This window comes from Pelophylax lessonae (genome assembly GCF_965119305.1).
Source record: "Pelophylax lessonae genome assembly, chromosome: 9".
Taxonomy (NCBI): Eukaryota; Metazoa; Chordata; class Amphibia; order Anura; family Ranidae; genus Pelophylax; species Pelophylax lessonae.
In genome coordinates this window covers 222,880,391-222,902,385 of record NC_138776.1, presented here as the reverse complement: position 1 = coordinate 222,902,385, position 21,995 = coordinate 222,880,391, and the positions used below count along the sequence as shown (strand labels likewise).

Sequence of the window (21,995 nt, the reverse complement as noted above, 5' to 3'; positions counted from 1 at the left end):
AAAGGCTGGATAAACTTAACACAAACAAATCACCAGGCCCGGATGGCGTACATCCGAGAGTACTCAAGGAACTCAGTAAGGTTATATCTAGACCACTGTTCCTGATCTTTGCTGACAGTATTAGGACAGGAGATGTTTCAGGGGATTGGAGGAAGGCTAACGTGATTCCGATATTCAAAAAGGGCCAGAGGCATATCCCGGAAAATTATAGGCCTGTCAGTTTGACATCAATAATATGTAAACTTCTGGAGGGGGTGATAAGGGACTATATCGTAGAGTATGCTAAAGACAACAACATCATCAGCAGTAATCAGCACGGGTTTACAAATGGGCGTTCTTGTCAAACCAATCTCTTAGCATTCTATGAGGAGGTGAGCTGGATAGGGGCAGACCAGTGGATGTGGTGTACTTGGATTTCGCTAAGGCGTTTGATACAGTTCCCCACAAGCGCTTAATTTATAAAATAAGGTCTGCAGGTATCGACAGCAGGGTTTGCTCTTGGATAGGGAACTGGCAAAAAGGCCGTGTCCAAAGGGTGGTAATAAACAGCGCATACTCAGACTGGTCTGAGGTAGTAAGCGGGGTGCCCCAGGGCTCAGTCCTGGGACCAACCTTGTTCAATTTATTCATAAACAGCATTGAGGACGGGATCAGTAGTTTATCAGTTTTTGCAGATGACACAAAATTGGCCAGGGCAATAACTGCACAGCATGAAGCAGATATCCTACAGAATGACCTGGACAAAATAACGGAGTGGGCAACGACATGGCAAATGAGGTTTAACGTGGAGAAGTGTAAGGTTTTGCACTTGGGGACTAAAAACGTAAAAACACAATACACGTTAGGAGGGGAACCCTTGGGGGAATCAAAAATGGAGAAGGATCTGGGAGTCTTGGTTGATGATAGATTAGGCAACAGCATGCAATGTCAAGCGGCAGCTGCCAAAGCCAGCAGAATATTAGCATGCATAAAGAAAGTAATGTATTCCAGACATAAGACTATAATCCTTCCACTTTATAAAACTCTGGTCCGACCACATCTGGAGTACTCTGTCCAGTTCTGGTCGCCAGTCCTCAGGAGGGATGTGTTGGAGCTGGAGAGAGTCCAGAGAAGGGCAACTAAACTGATTAGGGGGTTGGAGGACCTTCACTATGAAGAGCGGCTGCAATCGCTTGATTTATTCTCCCTGGAGAAGAGACGTCTGAGGGGGGACATGATAGCAATTTATAAATATCTTAATGGGGATCTCAGCTTAGAAAAAAAGCTGGTAATTCGAAGGGATTGCATGAGGACTCGAGGACATACAATGCGATTAGAGGAGAAGCGTTTTAACCTCAGGCAACAAGGAGGGTTCTTTACTGTTAGGGCTACAAGATTGTGGAATTTTCTACCACAAGAGGTGGTTTCTGCGGGTAGTATGGTGGCTTTAAAAAGACTCTTTAGACTTACATCTCAAGGATCAGGACATTAAGGGCTATGTGAGATGATTACAGCCACACACACCTACACAGGTTGAACTGGATGGACTATTGTCTTTATTCAACCTCACCTACTATGTAACTATGTAACATCGAGGACGCGCACGGCCCCTGTGATCCAGGGAGTCCGCAGCAGAAAGCAGCTGATGGCCATCTAGCTGATTGAATCAATCAAGCTGCTCCTATCAGGTACTATTTAACCGGGCTCCTGACGGCATTCATATGCACAGTCTGCTGGTCAGGAGCTGGGTTTCTTTCATACATTATCATCTTTATTGTTGCCCTGTAAAAGGTAAGCGATTACTTCCACTTCCCATTAGCACTCTGCCTCCTTTCTCTCTCCCTATATAATTGAAGCTACATTGGCATCATATACACATATAGCCCTTTGGGGCACAAACCAACCCTTATTTCCATTTATTTATTTATATAAAAAGAAATATTATATCATATCATTCTTTTCTCCCACAAAGGGAAATTTGTTCCTTTTTCTAGCCAAGTACTTCAATAATAATTTTTTGGTTTTAAACCAAACAGTGAATGCCACATTTCTCTGTCTTTTGGTTTTATTTTTTATTTTTAAACCAATATCAGAGCTCCTACCACATCTCCTCTCCAGTAAGTGAAGGGTTTGTAATTTTTACTTATTATAGTTTTTTATGGCCCCTGTTCAGTGAGACCTTCGGCCATCTTGGACTCCAGTTGTCCATAACAAGGGACACACAGCCGGGCAACTATCTGGTGAACATCAAAGCATATCCTGTTTTTCCCAGGCCATATAACATCAGTCAGGCTCCAACTGATCCTGTTTGATTTTAATCTCAGCAAGCATCCACTTTTCGCAAACCGTGTAAGTGTATTTTCTTGTTTGATTTGGACCATTACATAGTGTTCTATCATATTCGATTGTATCTTGTTATGATTTGTCAAGGGTTTATATGAGTTGCCTCATGACTATATTTAACATTAACAGAAAACCACCCAAAGTTACCCCTGAAGAAGAAGCTGCTCAGTCACTTCGCAACGCGTTGGATACCGACTTTGCACTGTGTGGTTGGTTTCTGATATGGTGAAATGTTCTCTGCTTGCTCCTGTTTTTATTGTTGATTTATACTGTTAATAAAATTCATATTTTTTCAATTTTTTAATTATATCATTTTTCATGTGCCTTTAAAATCCCACCCCAGGGGAATTTCCAAACCTCTTGTCTTCTGTATATATGTGAAGCGTCACTGGATGTGGCTCCACTGGTAGCCAGAGTGTCTGCGGTGGGGGTTGTTATTAAAAGCATGGTGTGGCTTAAAAGCTGGTCTGCGGACCAGGCATCCAAAAAGGCTTTTTCTGACCTTCCCTTTACGGGGGACCGGTGTTTTGGATCCTCCCTGGATGAGTTGATCAAAGGCCTTTATGTGTGGGAAGAGTGCTCTTCTTCCCCAATCCACCAAGGGCAAGGCAACACCTAATAGATGGGAGACCTTCATTTACTGCTCTAGGCGGCCCTTTTGTATTTCCGGGTCGCAGGAGAAAGGAGCTAAGCCATTCAGATCTTCTGGGGGTTCCAAGAAGTTATGGTCGGTTAAGCCGAGAACAGGCCAATCTGGATCTGCAGACAAATCCTCGTCTGCATGAAGGATGCCCTCACCAGTTTCTGGGGTGGGTGGACGTCTTTGCTTCTTTCCGGAACCATGGACTTCCTTGATTCAGGACAAATGGGTTCACAAACTGATCTGATCGGGTTACAAGACCGAATTTAGGTCCCGATCAGCGGACAGGTTCTTCCTGTCCAACCTCTGCCTAGCTCCAGATAGATTAACGGACCTACAAGAGGCGGTGCAAGATCTGTTGTCACAGGGAGTGATTGTGCCGGTTCCCTCCACTGGGGTTTTATTCAAACCTGTTCACTGTGCCCGGGAAGTGTGGCAAAGTGCGTCCAATCCTGGATCTCAAAGCGCTAAACCACTGTGCGGGTACAGAAGTTTTGAATGGAGTCTATTTGCACGGTGGTGACGTCCCTACATCAGTGTATACCTGCTGGCCTCTATCTATATCAAAGATGCTTATCTACACATCCCTATCTACGCTGGACACCAGCGTTTTCTTTGTTTCGCTGTTGGAGAGGAGCACTTTCAATTTTTGGCGTTACCCTTTGGTCTCGCCTCTGCTCCCAGGGTCTTCACAAAAGTGTTGGCTGCGATATTGCCACTTGTAAGTCAGAGGGGGATTGCGGTCCTGGGGTACCTGGATGATCTCCTGTTAAGAGCAGATTCTTATTCAGCTCTGTTGAGGAATTTTGCAAACACTGCTAGAGGTCGGCTGGACCATCAATTTTGCAAAATCAGCCCTGCTACCATCCTCAAAACTGGTCTACCTGGGTCTGACTCTAGATTCCACTTCGGTTGAGGTTTTTTCTTCCCCTGGACAAGCTGCAGACGCAGGGGGCGATTCATTTCTTTTTGTCCAGCAATCTGTCCTCTCTGCGGACTTGCATGAGAGTCCTAGGCCTGATGGTGTCGACCTTCAAGGTGGTCCCATTTGCTCAGTTCCACACCAGGTCATTACAGGGGAAATTCGGGTCAAATGGAACAAAGATCCAAAGTTGTTGGATTCTTTGATTCGGTTTAGTCACAACACAGATTGCTCTTCTTTGGTGGCTTCGCTCGTTGGCATTGCGCCAGGCACGTCTTTCCTTCCATTGTAAAGTAGTATAAGGAGTAATAGGCGCCTCCCTTAATTAAAAAAGAAAATGCGAAGCTGCTCTCAATTTAAGCGTAATGAACTTAAATAGAAATCAAGGATACATGAGGCGCTTACACCTTAATAAGCAATAGATCTAAAACATAACCTCAATAAATAATGAAAAAAAAAAAAAAAAAGGGCTTAATATCTGTGCACAAGTGAATTGCCTATAAAAAATAGGTGATGGTGCAAATATAAACAAATGTAAACCTATAATGTAGAAGTAAAGTGCTGATGCTCTATCCTACACAATCTACGTGCAGTGAATAAGTGTGCTACAATGGATAAATATATGCTTCATGCAATATATATAAAAAAAATCAAAAAGTGACGCCATATAATAGTTACACAACTGTAAAATTGCCCAAAAAGTCCATAAAGGTGACCTCCGTGACCCGTGCTGAACACTTCCTGATGACGCTTGTAGCGAAATGCATTGAGGTCCAGCACGTCTGATGTCACATCCGGTTTGCGGTAATTATAGTGTGGAACGCGGAAGGAAGGAACAGCCTCCTAGCGATCAGCTTAGCGGCTCCCTTACCTGTCATTTTTTACATTGCCTGTGTCAAGTGCCTGTGTGGCACCAGAAAACATGCGTTGTTTTCTTCTGTCTATTTTTATTCAATAAATACATACTGCACCATGAGTTTTTCTCCCTGTTATTTTCTGAGCCACTTGGAATCTAAGCCACTCACACAGGAGTTTTGAGCCATGCATTTAGAGGAAAAATTACCCCTGAATCTTCATCTAAGAGGAGGGTGTCACTGAAAGTTCTACCTGCACCATAGGTCCTTTGAGGCCTGGGTGCATTTGGTAAGTGACCTCAGCTCACTGGGTGAAGGATCAGACACCCATTGCGTCACTTTGGAACCCCACTAACCAGAAGAAGCATGCTAAGGAAAACGCACAAGAAATTATCATGGTTTTTTTGGGAATATTCACAATATATTTTTTATGGACTTTTTTTATGGACTTTTTTGGCAATTTACAGTTGTGTAACTATTATATGGTGTGTCACTTTTTGATTTTTTTATATATATTGCATGAAGCATATATTTATCCATTGTAGCACACTTATTCACTACACGTGGATTGTGTAGGATAGAGCACCAGCGCTTTACTTCTACATTATATGTTTACATTTGTTTATATTTCCTTCCATTGTGCTGGACCATGGTCACCACGGACACCAGCCTATCTGGCTGGGGAAGTAATGCTGGGGAAGCTGTGTGCCTAGGGTCTTGGACAGTGGAAGAGTCCAGACAACCAATCGATGTTCTGGAAGACAGGGCAATAAAGCTTTGCTTTTGTCACTGGACAAATTGTCTACTAAGTTTTCCAGTCAGGGTTCAATTGGACAATTCCATGGCTGTGGCTTACATCAATCATAAGGAGGGCACCAAGAGTGTCTTAGCGGCCCGAGAGGTGGCCGAGATCCTGAAATGGGCAGAGAATTTTGTACCGGCTCTCTGCGGTACACATTCCGGGTGTGGAAAACTTGTAGGCGTAACTTACATAGTTACATAGTTAGTGAGGTTGAAAAAAGACATCAGTCCATCCAGTTCAACCTATGATGTGTGTGTGTTTTGCTTTTAACCGTACATTGTGTACCCCTGTATGTTGTGGTCTCCAAGGTGCCCATCTAATAGTTTTTTGAAACTATCAATGCTCCCAGCTGATACGACTGCTTGTGGAAGAGAATTCCACATCCTTACCGCTCTTACAGTGAAGAACCCCTTACGCATTTTAAGGTTAAACCGCCTTTCCTCTAGTTTTAGTGAATGGCCACGTGTCTTATTGTATCTCCTCTCTCTGAATAGTTTGTTCCTTATGCTAGGGTCGCCAGTACAGTATTTGTACATTGATATCATATCCCCCCTCAATCGTCTCTTCTCCAGAGAGAATAAGTTCAGTGCTTGTAGTCTTTCCTCAAAGCTGATGTCCTCCATTCCCCTAATTATTTTTGTTGCCCTTCTCTGGACTCTTTCCAATTCCAGCACATCCTTCCTGAGGACCGGTGCCCAGAACTGGACAGCATACTCCAAATGTGGCTGGACCAGAGTCTTGTAGAGCGGGAGAATAATCTCTATTTCTAGAGTGAATCCCCTTTTTTATACATCCCTGTATTCTGTTGGCTTTGCTTGCAGCGGCTTGGCATTGCATGCCACTGCCAAGCCTGTTGTCTACCAGTACCCCCAGGTCCCTTTCCATCCTAGACTCACCCAGAGGTTCCCCCCTAGTGAGTAGCTTGCTTTCTGGCCCCCAAGTGCATTACTTTACATTTTTCAACATTAACCACTTTCCCACCGGAGGATTTTGCAGCTTAAAGACCAGACCCCTTTTTTCAACTTGCCACTTCGTGACTTTAACTGATAATTGCTCGGTCATGCAATGCTGTACCTAAACGAAATTTACGTCCTTTTTTTCTCACAAACAGAGCTTTCTTTTGGTGGTATTTGATCGCCTCTGCGCTTTTTATTTTTTGCGATATTAATAAAAAAAGAGCGAAAATTTTGCAAAAAAATGACATTTTCAACTTTGTCTTTTAAAAAATATCCAATATACTCAATTTATGTCATTTTTTTTTGCCAAAATATATTTAGCTACATGTCTTTGACAAAAAAAAAATCAATGAGCGTATTTTTATTGGTTTGCGCAAAAGTTATAGCGTCTACAAACTATGGTGTAAATAGTGAAATTTACGCAGCTTTAATTTCTGACTGCCAATCTCATTTCATGAAGTGCTAAAATGGCGGGGCAGTACAAAACCCCCCCAAACTACCACTTTTTGGAAAGTAGACATCCTAAGGAATGTCCTGACAGGCATGTTGAGCTCATTGAATATTTCATTTTTTTGTCACAGGTGTTTGAAAAATGACTAAAAAAAATTTTTTTTTTTTTTTTACACAAAGTTGTCATTGAAATGATATATTGCTCACACATGCCATGGGTATATGTGTAATTACACCCCAAAATATATTCTGCTGCTTCTCCTGAGTACAGGGATACCACATATGTGGGACTTTTTGGGAGCCTAGCTGTGTAGGGGTCCCCAAAAACAAATCACCACCATCAGAATTTCAAAGGGCGTACATTTTCATTGCATTTTCTCACTACCTCTAACGGTTTAGGAGGCCCTGAAATGTCAAGATACCACAAAACCCCCCCAAATGACCCCATTTTGGAAAGTAGACACCCCAAGCTGTTTGCTGAGAGGCATGGTGAGTCCATGGAATATTTTATATTTTGCCACAAGTTTTGTGAAAATTACAATTTTTTTTTTAATTTTTTTTTTTTTTACACAACGTTGTCACTAAAAGATAAATTTCTCACACATGACATGTGTATATGTGGAATGACACCCCAAAATACATTCTGCTGTTTCTCATGAGTATGGGGATACCACATGTGTGAGACTTTTTGTGAGCCTAGCTGTGTACAGGACCGCAAAAGCCAATCAACACTCTCAGGTTTTCTAATGGCGTAAATTGTTCATGTCATCTCTGCACTACCTGTCACAGTTTCGCAGGCCCTAAAATTCCAAGATAGCACAAAACCCCCCCAAATGACCCCATTTTGGAAAGTAGACACCCCAAGCTATTTGCTGAGAGGCATGGTGAGTCCATGGAATATTTTATATTTTGCCACAAGTTCCGGGAAATATATATATATATATATATATATATATATATATATATATATATATATATATATATATATATATATATATATTTTTTTTTTACACAAAGTTGTCAGTAAATGATATATTGCTCACACATGCCATGGGTATATGTGAACTGACACCCCAAAATACATTCTGCTGCTTCTCCTGAGTACAGGGATACCCCATGTGTGAGACTTTTTTGCAGTCTAGCCGAGTACAGGACCCCGAAAACCAACCTCCACTTTCAGGCTTTCCAAGGGCGTAAATTGTTGATTTCACTCCTGACTACCTATCACAGTTTCGGAGGCCCTAAAATTCCAAGATAGCACAAAACCCCCCCAAATGACCCCATTTTGGAAAGTAGACACCCCAAGCTATTTGCTGAGAGGCATGGTGAGTCCATGGAATATTTTATATTTTGCCACAAGTTCCGGGAAATATATTATTATTATTTTTTTTTTTGTTTTTTTTACACAAAGTTGTCAGTAAATGATATATTGCTCACACATGCCATGGGTATATGTGAAATGACACCCCAAAATACATTCTGCTGCTTCTCCTGAGTACAGGGATACCCCATGTGTGAGACTTTTTTGCCGTCTAGCCGAGTACAGGACCCCGAAAACCAACCTCCACTTTCAGGCTTTCCAAGGGCGTAAATTGTTGATTTCACTCCTGACTACCTATCACAGTTTTGGAGGCCATGAAATGCCAAGACAGCACAACCCCCCCCCCAAATGACCCCTTTTCGGAAAGTAGACAACCTGAGCTATTTGCAGAGAGGCATGTTGAGTATTTTGCAGATCTCACTTTTTGTCACAAAGCTTTGGAAATTGAAAAAAGAGGAAAAAAAATGCATTTTCCTGTTTTTTCTTCATTTTCCAAAAAAAATTAGAGCTGCAAAATACTCACCATGCCTCTCAGCAAATAGATTGGAGTGTCTACTTTGCAAAATGGGGTAATTTGGGGGGGTTTTGTGCCATCTTGGCTTTTTATGGACTTCAAAAGTGTGATAGGTAGTAAGGAGTGAGATCAACAATTTACGCCCTTGGAAAGCCAAAAGGTGCGCATTGGTTTTCCGGGTCCTGTACGCGGCTAGACTGGCAAAAAGTCTCACACATGGGGTATCATTGTACTCAGGAGAAGCAGCAGAATGTATTTTGGGGTGTCATTTCACATAAACCCATGGCATGTGTGAGCAATATATCATTTACTGACAACTTTGTGTAAAAAAAAAATAAAAAAATAAAAAAAAAATTTTTTCCCGAAACTTGTGGCAAAATATAAACTATTCCATGGACTCACCATGCTTCTCAGCCAGTAGCTTGGAGTGTCTACTTTGCAAAATGGGGTCATTTGGGGGGGTTTTGTGCTATCTTGAAATTTCAGGGCCTCTGAAACTCTGACAGGTAGTCAGGGGTAAAATCAGCAATTTACGCCATTAGAAAACCTGAAGATGTGGACTGGTTGTCGGGGTCGCGTACACAGCTAGGCTCCCAAAAAGTCTCACACATGGGGTATCCCTGTACTCAGGAGAAGCAAAAGAATGTATTTTGGGGTGTCATTTCACATATTCCCATGGCATGCATGAGCAATATATCATTTAGTGACAACTTTCTGTAAAAAAACAACAACAAAAAAAATAATAATAATTTTCCCGAAACTTGTGGCAAAATATAAAATACTCCATGGACTCACCATGCCTCTCAGAAAAAAGCTTTGGGTGTCTACTTTTCAAAAAGGGGTCATTTGGGGGGTGTTTGAACTGTCCCGGCATTTTATGCTCAATCTTAGCCACACATCACCCACTCTTCTAACCACTTGAAAATCAAGCCTTTTCTGTGCCTTTTTGTTTACATGAAAAAATATTTTTTTTTTACTAGAAAATTACTTTGAACCCCCAAACATTATATATTTTTTTAAAGCAGAGGCCCTATAGAATAAAATGGTGGATGTTGCAAATTTTTTTGTCACACGGTATTTGCGCACAGATTTTCCAAACGCAATTTTTGTGAAAAAAATACATTTTTTTTTAATTTATTGCACAAATACACTATATAATTCCAATTTTTTTGGTAAAATTTAAAAGATGATCTTATGCCGAGTTCATAGACACCTAACATGACATGCTTTAAAAATTGCGCATGCCTGCGCAGCGGCAAAAACATACGTACATTTTTAAAAACCTTTAAAAGTCTCTACAGGTTACCACGTTAGACTTACAGAGGAGGTCTACTGCAAGAATTACTGCACTCGATCTGGCGATCGCGGCGATACCTCACATGCATGCTGCAATTGCGGTTTACATATGACACTAGACCACCGCTTGCGTGCGCCATTGCGCGCAAGCACCGGGGGAAAGGGGGGGGGCTCAATTTTTTTTTTCTTTTTTCTTTTGCTTTTTTATGTTATTTTGACACCTTTCCTTTCATTTTTTTTTTTTTAAATCATTTTTATTGTTATCACAGTGAATTTAAATATCCCCCATGATAGCAATCTGTGGTGACAGGTACTCTTTTTTAAAAAAATTGGGGTCTTTTAGACTCTAGATCTCTCCTCTGACCTTAACGCATCTGACCACACCAAAATTGGTGTGATAAAATACTTTCCCAATTTCCCAATGGCCCTGCTTATTTCTGGCGAAACAGAAGTCATGAAATGCTCGTAGCCTCCGGCATCTTAGGCCATAGAGATGATTGGAGCCATTCTCATCTCCAATTAGCTCTATGGTTAGACAATTGAACCACCGGCTGCACTCTCGGGTTAACCGGTGGGACAGGAGAGCCCGAGAAAAACCACGGAAGGCTGCGGAAGGCGGCGGTGGGGGGGGGGAGGCCCCTCCCACTGCATGTAAAAGCAGTCTAGCGGCCAATTACCTGCTAGGATTGCTTTTACATGTAAGCCGACCGCTGGCTGTAAAAAACGATACCAAGATGATGCCTAAATCTGCAGGCATCATCCTGGTATAACCACTCAAAGTCCAGCAACGTACCAGTACATTGCTGGTCCTTGTTTGGCATATAGGTTTTTTTTTTATTCATGCAGCCTGTGGGCTGAACGGAAAAAAAGAGAACCTATCAGAAATCAGCACAGGAATAATGCGTAGTATTACTCATCATTAACCGCCCAAACAACCACCCACTGAATTTAATGATGGGTATACACGACACTATCCACGTATACCAAAATAGGATTTTAACTGCAGTGCTGAAATCAGAAAATCACCACAGCTGCTATCAGCAAAGGTATCCATATATGCTGAGCGCAAACACTGTTTGTGTCAGAATATATAAAATCAATGCGTGGTAGCCGACGAGTACCTGCTAGAGAAACAGGTCACAAAAGAATGAAAAAACAAAGGACATTAAAAAAAAGTACAGTAGGAAGAGTAGGACATATAAAATGACTGACACAACAAAAGTTTTTGGATTCTTATCATTAACCGCCCAAACAACCACCCACTGAATTTAATGATGGGTATACACGGCGCTATCCACGTATACCAAAATAGGATTTTAACTGCAGTGCTGAAATCAGAAAATCACCACAGCTGCTATCAGCAAAGGTATCCATATATGCTGAGCGCAAACACTGTTTGTGTCAGAATATATAAAATCAATGCGTGGTAGCCGACGAGTACCTGCTAGAGAAACAGGTCACAAAAGAATGAAAAAACAAAGGACATTAAAAAAAAGTACAGTAGGAAGAGTAGGACATATAAAATGACTGACACAACAAAAGTTTTTGGATTCTCATCATTAACCGCCCAAACAACCACCCACTGAATTTAATGATGGGTATACACGGCGCTATCCACGTATACCAAAATAGGATTTTAACTGCAGTGCTGAAATCAGAAAATCACCACAGCTGCTATCAGCAAAGGTATCCATATATGCTGAGCGCAAACGCTGTTTGTGTCAGAATATATAAAATCAATGCGTGGTAGCCGACGAGTACCTGCAAGAGAAACAGGTCACAAAAGAATGAAAAAACAAACTAAGGACATTGAAAAAAGTACAGTAGGAAGGAGAAGGACATATAAAATTACTGACACAACAGTTTTTGGATCCTTTTATTTTTCTAACTGTTTCTTGATTTGGGACTGCGATCTTCTGCGATCTTCTCTTCCAGCTTGGGTCTCTCAAAATGTCGATGGACATCCAACATCTTTCGAGACCCTGTGTTTATGTGCCCTACACTGTGTCGTGCTGTACCCTACGCTAATACTCCACTAGTGTATGGTAGCGCTCGAAACATTCCCCGATGCAGAGACCAGGTTGGTCAGGACATTTGGGACAATAATAACGGGTGTCACGCCTAAATCCGCGCCTGCTACAGACACGACATCTTTTTTGGGGGTATCTTTGGGTAGGGGTACTCGGGAGGACATAAGGAAAATGCCTCTCATGCAGCCGGCTCACTGCATCTGGAAGGGGAAGTTGGGCAGGCATGCCTCCTGGGTACAGGTAGGCAAGGATGATCTCTTCCTGGAATTCCCGGAAAGATCCAGTTCGTCCTGACGCCCTGTATAGGACAAAGGCGTTCAGCATAGCCAATTGGTAAATGTAAACAGACACTTTTTTGTACCAGCGTCTGGCTTTACGGGCAACTAAATACGGCGCCAAAAGCTGGTCGTTAAGGTCCACCCCTCCCATGTTAAGGTTATATTCGTGGACACAGAGGGGTTTCTCCACAACGCCAGTTGCCGTAGTGATTTGGATCGTCGTGTCTGCGTGAAGGGAGGACAGAACATAAACATCCCGTGTATCCTTCCACTTCACCGCAAGCAATTTGTCCGTTTTCAAGCAGGCTCTCGCCCCCCGACTAAGACGGGAATTTACAAGCCGTTGGGGGAAGCCCCGGCGATTAGGTCGCACGGTGCCACATGCGCCAATTTGTAAATCGAGAAGGTGACTAAATAGTGGCACGCTTGTATAAAAGTTGTCCACGTACAAATGGTACCCCTTTCCGGATAAGGGTGACACCAAGTCCCAAACGATCTTACCGCTGCTCCCTATGTAGTCTGGGCAGTTGGGGGGCTCCACACAGCTATCTTTTCCCTCATAGACCCGGAAACTAACTGTATAGCCTGTGGCCCTGTCATACAATTTATACAGTTTGACCCCGTACTTGGCACGCTTGCTGGGGAGGTACTGTTTCATAGCAAGGCGGCCAGTAAATTTAATCAGGGACTCGTCAACGCAGACAACTTGTTCGGGGGTAAACAAGGCTGCAAACCGCTGATTGAAGTGGTCTATGAGGGGCCGAATTTTGTGGAGCCGATCGTATTCAGGGTCTCCCCGAGGACGACAGATTTCATTGTCGCTGAAATGCATGAATCGCAGAATTTGCTCGTATCTCCCCCTGGACATGGAGGCAGAGTACATGCGCATATGGTGAACTGGGCTAGTGGACCAATATAGCCACAATTCAATCTGTTTAGTTATGCCCATGTGGAGGGAAAGGCCCAGAAAGATCTTAAATTCGGAAACCGTTATAGGTTTCCAGCCGAATTGTCTGGCAAGGTGTGAATTTGGGTTGGCGGCGATGAACTGTTGTGCATATAAATTTGATTGATCCACAATCGATCTGTAAAGATCTTCCGTGAAGAACAGCTCATAAAAGTTTAGGGGCGTAAAACCAGCTGTCTCCACGTGGATTCCAGGTTGGGCGGTGAATGGGGGAAGTACTGGCGCTGTAGTATCGGTGGGTTGCCAATTAGGATATGCCAGCGCATCAGGGAGGGCACTATGGGCTCTACGGGCCTGTCTACGAATACGCGGTGGCTGCGGGCCACTACTTGTGCTAGCCACCGCACCAGCTTCAACTGCACTTAGGGGACTCGCCACGTCACCAGGTCTTACTGCAGTGCTGGTTGTACTAGGTCCAGGTTGTACTAGGCCGCTGGCGCTTGCCAGGTCGCCAGAAAAATGAGCGGCACTAGTACCCACACTCTGCTCCATACGAGCACCCTGCGATTCCTGCATCTCAACAACTTCAGAATGGGGTCGGGTACGCCTGGGTCTAACAGGGACCCATCTGTCGTCGGAGCTATCTGTCAGGGAGCCGCTGCCGTCATCAGGTTCATATACTGACACTAATTCGGTCATTGTAGCTTCCCCTTCGCTATCAGATGACTCGGTCAGCATATAACTGAGAAGCTCTTCATCCCTGTACGAACGTTTGGTCATTTTGGTAACTAAATTTACTCGTACAGTGATGCGACTCACAGGTAATAAAAGCACCTGGTTGTCGAAGATTATTTCAAGCGCTACAAAAAAAAACTGCTAATGCTAGCAGGGATCAGGCCTGACTCTGCTAACACAGCGGTTTTGTGTCTTGTGTTTTTTTGCAAGTGACAGTAATCTATTGATTACTACACTTGCCTGGGTGAAAGGGTTAAACGCAGGTGCTGGCCGGAATCAGTACTGATCGTGCAAACACCGCGTTTTGGGAACCCTAAACTATGGGGGCGCTAGTATAGTTCTGATCAGATCAGATATTGATCTGTTCAAACACTATACTAGAAATGGAAGTGTAGGTGCGTGCGTGCGTACGTGTGTGGCAATCAAGGGGTTACTTCTAAACTATGCGCTGGGGATCTGGGGGGGGTGGCGGGGACCCTAAACCTCCTTTGGGAAAGAAACTAGCTAGCTAGCGCAACCTCAAGTCACAATGACACCAATACAAAATACAGTAAAAACAGTATATTATGTGTGTATTAGTGCTAATGTGACAGAGGGTGTAGGGGTTAACGGGATGTGATCAGGGGGGGATCAGGGGTTTAAATCTTTATTGGAAGGGGCTGGCGGGTATCCTAAGGATAAAAGGAACGGTGGCAAGCGCTAAACCTGGTCACAAGTCACACTTATACAGGTATATAGAAAATGCTATATACTGTATACAGTGTGTGTTATGGCAGGGGGTGTAGGGGTGATCAGGGGGGGATCAGGGGATTAAATCTTTATTGGGCGGGTGGCGGGGACCCTAAACCTCCTTGGGACACAAACTTAGTCGCCTGCGCTAATTCTGATCACAATCACACTAATACAAAAATACAAAAACACTGTATATTACGTTTGTATTAGTGCTGATGTGACAGAGGGTGTAGGGGTTAACTAGCGGTGATCAGGAGGGGATCAGGGGCTTAAATCTTTATTAGGGGGGGGTGGTGGGTAATTCAAGTGGAAAAAGGGGGGTCGCAAGCGCTAGACCTGACCACAAATCACACTTATACGGGTATATAGCAAAATGCTATATACTGTATACGGTGTGTGTTATGGCAGGGGGTGTAGGGGTGATCAGGGGGGGGTCAGGGGCTTAAATCTTTATTGGGCGGGTGGCGGGGACCCTAAACCTTCTTGGGACAGAAACTTAGTCGCCTGCGCTAATTCTGATCACAATGACACTAATACAAATATACAATAACACCGTATATTGCGTTTGTATTAGTGCTGATGTGACAGAGGGTGTAGGGGTTAACTAGCGGTGATCAGGGGGGGGTCAGGGGAGATCAGGGGCTCAAATCTTTATTAGGGGGGGGTGGGGGGTAATTCAAGTGGAAAAGGGGGGGTCGCAAGTGTTACACCTGTTCACAAATCACACTTATACAGGTATATAGGTATATGCTATATGCTGTATATAGTGTGTGTTGTGTCAGGTGCTGTAGGGGTTAATCGGGGGGGCGATCGGGGGTGAAATGTGCCTATCTAACTGTGTGTGGGTGTGCTTGGTGCAGTACTCACAGTAAGATGTGCTCTCCTCTCACGCTGGATCCAAAAAGACCGTTGTGGGGGGAGGGCACATCTCCTCTAAGCCTGTGTTTACATTTCACAGGCTTAGAGGGAGATCTGATTGGGCAGGACCGATCAACAGGTCCAGACCAAAAATGATTGGCCTGGACCTGATGACTGATCGGTTCTGAACCCAATCGAGCCATCGGTGTCGGCGGGCACGCGCGGGAGCGCGCACAGGACCGGCAGGAAGTAGCGACGTAGACCTACGTCACTCTGCCTGGCCGGGGCCGACTGCCGCAGTAAATATACTGTGCGCAGTCGGCAAGTGGTTAAACCTCATCTGCCATGCAGTTGCCCACCCCGTTATTTTGTTCAGGTCCGCTTGTAAGGTTTCCACATCCTGCATAGAAGATATTGGCAAGCTTAGTTTAGTATCATCCGCAAATACTGAGATTGTACTAGATATCCCCTCCTCTAGATCATTTATGAATAAATTAAACAGGATTGGTCCCAGGACAGAACCCTGGGGGACCCCACTTTCCACACCCGCCCAATCCGAGTACTCCCCATTAATCACCACCCTCTGAACTCTCCCCTGGAGCCAGTTCTCTATCCAGGTACTCACCTTATGGTCCATACCTACCTTCCTTAGTTTGTACAGTAAGCGTTTGTGGGGAACGGTGTCAAAGGCCTTTGCAAAGTCCAGATACACCACATCCACCGGCTTACCTTTATCTAGGTGGCAGCTCACTTCATCGTAGAAGGTTAAAAGATTGGTTTGGCAAGAACGATTTTTCATGAATCCATGCTGATTACTACTAATAATACAGTTTTCATTACTAAAGTCTTGTATGTGGTCCCTTAACATCCCCTCCAAAATCTTGCAGACTACAGATGTTAGGCTGACTGGCCTATAGTTACCCGGGATACATCTCTGCCCCTTTTTAAATATTGGTACCGCGTTGGCTTTTTTCCAATCAGCTGGCACCATACCCGTCTGTAAACTATCCTTAAAGATCAAGAATAATGGTCTGGCAATCACCTGGCTGAGCTCTTTAAGAACCCTCGGGTGCAAGCCATCCGGTCCCGGTGATTTATTTATGTTAAGTTTCTCTAGATTCGTTTTAAGTCTATCTTCTGTTTGGCATGGCGGTATTTCCTGAGGTGTGTTGTTTAGTTCGGCCTTACAAGCTAACTTGTACCTGAGCTGTCAGGTGTTGGATCAGGGGGAATGGTCTCTACACCCGGAGGTTTTTCATCTCCTGTGTGCTCGGTGGGGGACACCCAGTGTCGACCTGTTGGCCTCTCGGCTCAGTAAGAAGGTTCAAAGGTTTGTAGCCAGGTCACGGGATCCCCTAGTCGAGGCCGTAGATGCACTAGTGGCTCCTTGGGGTCATTATCGGCTGATCTATGCATTTCCACCGCTGAATCTCTGAAAAACGGAGAGCCCTTAAAGTGATTGTAATCAGATTTTTTTTTTTTTAATAACCACAAACTTATACTTATACTGTACTTACCTGCTCTGTACAATAGCTTTGCACAGCGCAGCCCTGATTCTCCACTCCTTGGGTCCCATGCTAGCATTTCTTGCTGCTCCTGCCTTCAGAGTGCAGAAAAAAACTTCTGCCTTTAGAATCACTCACTTCCTTCTCCTGCCCAGGACTACATGTCCATCCCAGGACACATTTTACAAGCTCTCAGGCACTTCTTCTTTTTCCCAGGACTACATGTCCCAGTAAGCATTTCTCCTCACACATTCACAAGCTCTTAAGCACTTACTGTGAAATATGGATGATGTACTGAGCTGTATATGTGCTGCACTGTTATTTCCTGACATGTAAACAAATAATGCATTCTGCATGTAGGCAAACGGTTAACCAACTTATTGATTATGAAAATAGTTTACAACTATTTTCATTGATTATGTTGATTCGTTTTTTCAGCCCTAATAAGGATTACTTAGAAGTACTGTAAATATCTCTTAAACGTGCACAGTTAAGGATATTAGTTACTTACGAAGCTGCCGGTGACGTCACTGGCACATGCACCCTGAAGGAATGGCATTCCTTCAGAGTCTTGTGCCGTGATCAGAAGATCCCGTGTGAATGCATGCAAGGGCCGTCATCGGTGCTCGTTCAAAGAACCGGAGCCTGCCAACTCGGAAGGAAGCCTGGGTGGTGTCAGCGCGCCGCTGGAGGGCTTTATTTTAAGGTAGGTTTCACATAATGTGCTCGTATGTGATGCTAGTGTCCATTCCCCTATAGGCAGTAGTATAATCTTTCTTTATCAAAATTAACCCTGCAACCACTAATGAACTACAAGAAAAAATATTAATGGTTTGTACAAAATTTTGTAAGAGCTTATTGCAAAAAGAGAGCCTTGTTAGAAAAAAAGTGTGTATATTGAATGACAAAGTGTTAGTGAATAAACAGACACAGTGAATAAACAGACACCTTTGTACTGTGAGCTTAAATTTAATGGCACCCTAGAGTATTCCATGGTTTTAGGGGACCAGGTTGAGGGAAGCCCCAAAAGAGCTAAGAGCTAGGAGGGCTGTCTGAGTTGTCAGAGTGGAATGTAAACAGAGATGTCAAACACTGGACAGATCTGTGATGGGTAAGAACAAATAATGCTTATAAATTGAAAGCTACTTCTGAGCTGTCAAACGCTCAGTCATGTGGCCAGTGGGTTAGGTAGCTGAGGTAAACCTCTGAGCTGTCAAACGCTCAGTGATGCGGCCAGTGGGTTAGGTAGCTGAGGTAAACCTCTGAGCTGTCAAAATGCTCAGCAGCTCGGTTTCTGTTTGAGGTAAAAATGTAGCTATTGCTGGTGAATTTATTTCATTGGGAATAAATCCCATCAAGTTTCTAGTAGCTTTTTTTGTGATGTGTTTTGTATGCACGTAACCCAATGAGTACTACAGCATTGTGGAGTGATGGTAAGTAGCTCCAGAAATGTGAGTGGTGCTGCTTTATTTTCTTCCCCCTGACCTTCAAGGCTCTCTCCATTTGTATTTATGACTTGTCTTGTCTTTTCTTGAAATGATGAAATGTAATTTTTTTCTTTTAGGATGCAGTTATGCTTCACAGTTTCACTTTGCGACAGCAGCTACAGACCACTCGTCAAGAACTTTCTCATGCCCTATACCAACATGACGCTGCTTGTCGTGTCATAGCACGTCTTACCAAAGAGGTAACCGCTGCCCGTGAAGGTAAATAATTTTCATTTTTTTACGTGGTTTAGGAAGACCTAGTTTACAAACCATATACTGTAAACACACGTGCAATGTGTCTAAAACAACTCAATTGTACAACATTTAAAAAAATAATAGGGTATATGGTAATCCGTTATGGGCCTCAGAGATGCCGAAGCAGATATTATGTCTAGCTACACAATTGTGTATGATAACACAATTTGAAGGCTAGAGAAAAAAAAAAGCATGGAGTAACCGTTGGGTGAGTATACAGATTCGAAAAAACAAAAATTGTGGGAGTGGCCCAAAATGGAGCACTCCCACAGAAAACCAACTAAGGATACTCGAGCAAAAAATATAGTGTAAAAAGTTAAATTTTATTTAGGCACTTATGCCTGTGAAAATACGAAAATAGGACTCAATACAAGGCAATGGAGGAACACACTGCTTAGACACTGTTAAAAAACATACAATAAAAAGTGGCATGAAACACATGTAAAGAATGGGACTGGAGCGTGTCAAATAGTTAAATGAGAAAGAAAACCAATGGATTATCTGGAGTAGTGGATACACCTAAATAAGAAAATAACAATCAGATAATGGTTCCAATAACTCATGTATGACCTAACATACCACCAGACATGTATCGAACATGTGGTCGGTACACTTGCCAGGTGGTATGTAATGACCTCTATGGATGCATCCGATAGCACAGTGAATGAACGTACTCCCGTGTAAATTAATGAGAATCAATAGCTCACTAGTGCTTAATGAACCTCACAGCGTGTCCGTGCAGGTGTATGCATGAGGCACAAAGAAATCCTGCAGTCCTCTCAAAGGGAAGGAATAAGCTTCACTGCAAAAAAAGGGACAGAGGGTGGGTCTCAAGGAGTTGATGGAGGAGTGTGCTACTCGGCTGCTGGAGTCCAGTAGAGCTCCGGATCCGCTGCTGCATGTACCGATTAAGTGAAGATGTCCTCATGCAGAAAACTGAGGTACAGCCAACATGGGGAAATGTTCCACTGGTATAACAGTAAAGGCAGCTTTACCTGCAGATGTTGTGGGGGTATGCGGTCCGGCTATGCTCTAGATGGGATCCATGGAGGTATAGAGCTCCGTCCCAGTCCTGTTGTACTGTGCAGACCGGTCCGCTGTCTTCTCCGGAGCGGCGTTCAACCCGGTTATCGGCTACCACGGCATAGAGGATCCAGTTGCTTCCTGGTATGAGTGAAAGACATCACTTCCGGTAGGTACGATCCGCCGGGTGCCTGGTAAGGGGAACAGCCGCTGACAGTAGCCAAAGAGATGGCGAGCAATATGGACTATGCTGCACAGGGGGACACAGTGTAAGATGCCACAACGCCAACGCGTTTCACCGACGAGCAGTCGGTTTCTTCAGAGCAACTGGATCCTCTATGCCGTGGTAGCCGATAACCGGGTTGAACGCCGCTCCGGAGAAGACAGCGGACCGGTCTGCACAGTACAACAGGACTGGGACGGAGCTCTATACCTCCATGGATCCCATCTAGAGCATAGCCGGACCGCATACCCCCACAACATCTGCAGGTAAAGCTGCCTTTACTGTTATACCAGTGGAACATTTCCCCATGTTGGCTGTACCTCAGTTTTCTGCATGAGGACATCTTCACTTAATCGGTACATGCAGCAGCGGATCCGGAGCTCTACTGGACTCCAGCAGCCGAGTAGCACACTCCTCCATCAACTCCTTGAGACCCACCCTCTGTCCCTTTTTTTGCAGTGAAGCTTATTCCTTCCCTTTGAGAGGACTGCAGGATTTCTTTGTGCCTCATGCATACACCTGCACGGACACGCTGTGAGGTTCATTAAGCACTAGTGAGCTATTGATTCTCATTAATTTACACGGGAGTACGTTCATTCACTGTGCTATCGGATGCATCCATAGAGGTCATTACATACCACCTGGCAAGTGTACCGACCACATGTTCGATACATGTCTGGTGGTATGTTAGGTCATACATGAGTTATTGGAACCATTATCTGATTGTTATTTTCTTATTTAGGTGTATCCACTACTCCAGATAATCCATTGGTTTTCTTTCTCATTTAACTATTTGACACGCTCCAGTCCCATTCTTTACATGTGTTTCATGCCACTTTTTATTGTATGTTTTTTAACAGTGTCTAAGCAGTGTGTTCCTCCATTGCCTTGTATTGAGTCCTATTTTCGTATTTTCACAGGCATAAGTGCCTAAATAAAATTTAACTTTTTACACTATATTTTTTGCTCGAGTATCCTTAGTTGGTTTTCTGTGGGAGTGCTCCATTTTGGGCCACTCCCACAATTTTTGTTTTTTCGAATCAATTGTACAACATTTGTTAACATTTGATGCTGGCTTACATATGGTTTTGTTAAACAAAGTAATATTTTGACTAAAGTGGAGAGTTAAAAAACTGAGTTGTGCTTTTGATTACTTGGGGGTTGCTTGTGGTTACAAGTGTTTTTTTTTTTTTTTTTTTCTTCTTTCATAAGTTTGCTATGAGCTTTTAGGCTTCATGCACAATATAAAGCTGAAAACCGATTTAACCACTGTACCCACTGGGCACTTCCTAACCAGACCAATTTTCAGCTTTCAGTGCTCTCGCATTTTAAATGCCAATTACTCAGTCATGCAACACTATACTCATATGAAAGTTTCATCCTTGTTATCACATAAATAGAGCTTTCTTTTGGTGGTATTTAATCATCGTTTTTTTTTTATTTTTCTTTATCGTCCATTGATAGACGCAGCCCCTATGCTTCTTAGACCATTGGGTTATGCTGCCCCCTACAGGAGTAGTACTAGGCAGGAAAAAAAAGTTTACCACGCCTACGGGGGCTGTCCTTATAGGCATAACCCCACACACCCTGCTCCAGCATACCAGTGTTTCTGCCTAGTGAAGGAGTAGGACCTAGGTTTCCTGCTGGGACTTCGGTCTCAGTTTTTTATTCTTTTAAGAATATTTTGTGTTTTTCTTTGCTCACTAATGCTAGTTAGTTTTCAGGGGGGATTCCTCCTGGTGAACTACAAGCTATAGCCTGCTGAGGTTTCGCATTGGATAATCTAGATCCTTAAGGTCTCCCAGCCTGGCCTACGAGGGGGTCTTTGAGGGGGGGAGGGGGTACGTGGGCCCACTCCTGGGCATGATAGGATCCAGTACTTCCT

The 21,995-nt window shown here is 43.6% G+C and overlaps 1 protein-coding gene across 1 annotated transcript in view; it reads left to right on the top strand.

The window, feature by feature from the left end:
- PRPF19 (pre-mRNA processing factor 19) overlaps window positions 1-21,995 on the top strand; it is a 328,967-nt gene that overhangs the window by 93,746 nt on the left and 213,226 nt on the right. Inside the window, exon 4 of the mRNA XM_082268946.1 lies at window positions 18,687-18,828. Within this exon, the coding sequence (XP_082125072.1) occupies window positions 18,687-18,828 (142 nt within the window). The remainder of the gene's footprint in view (window positions 1-18,686; window positions 18,829-21,995) is intronic.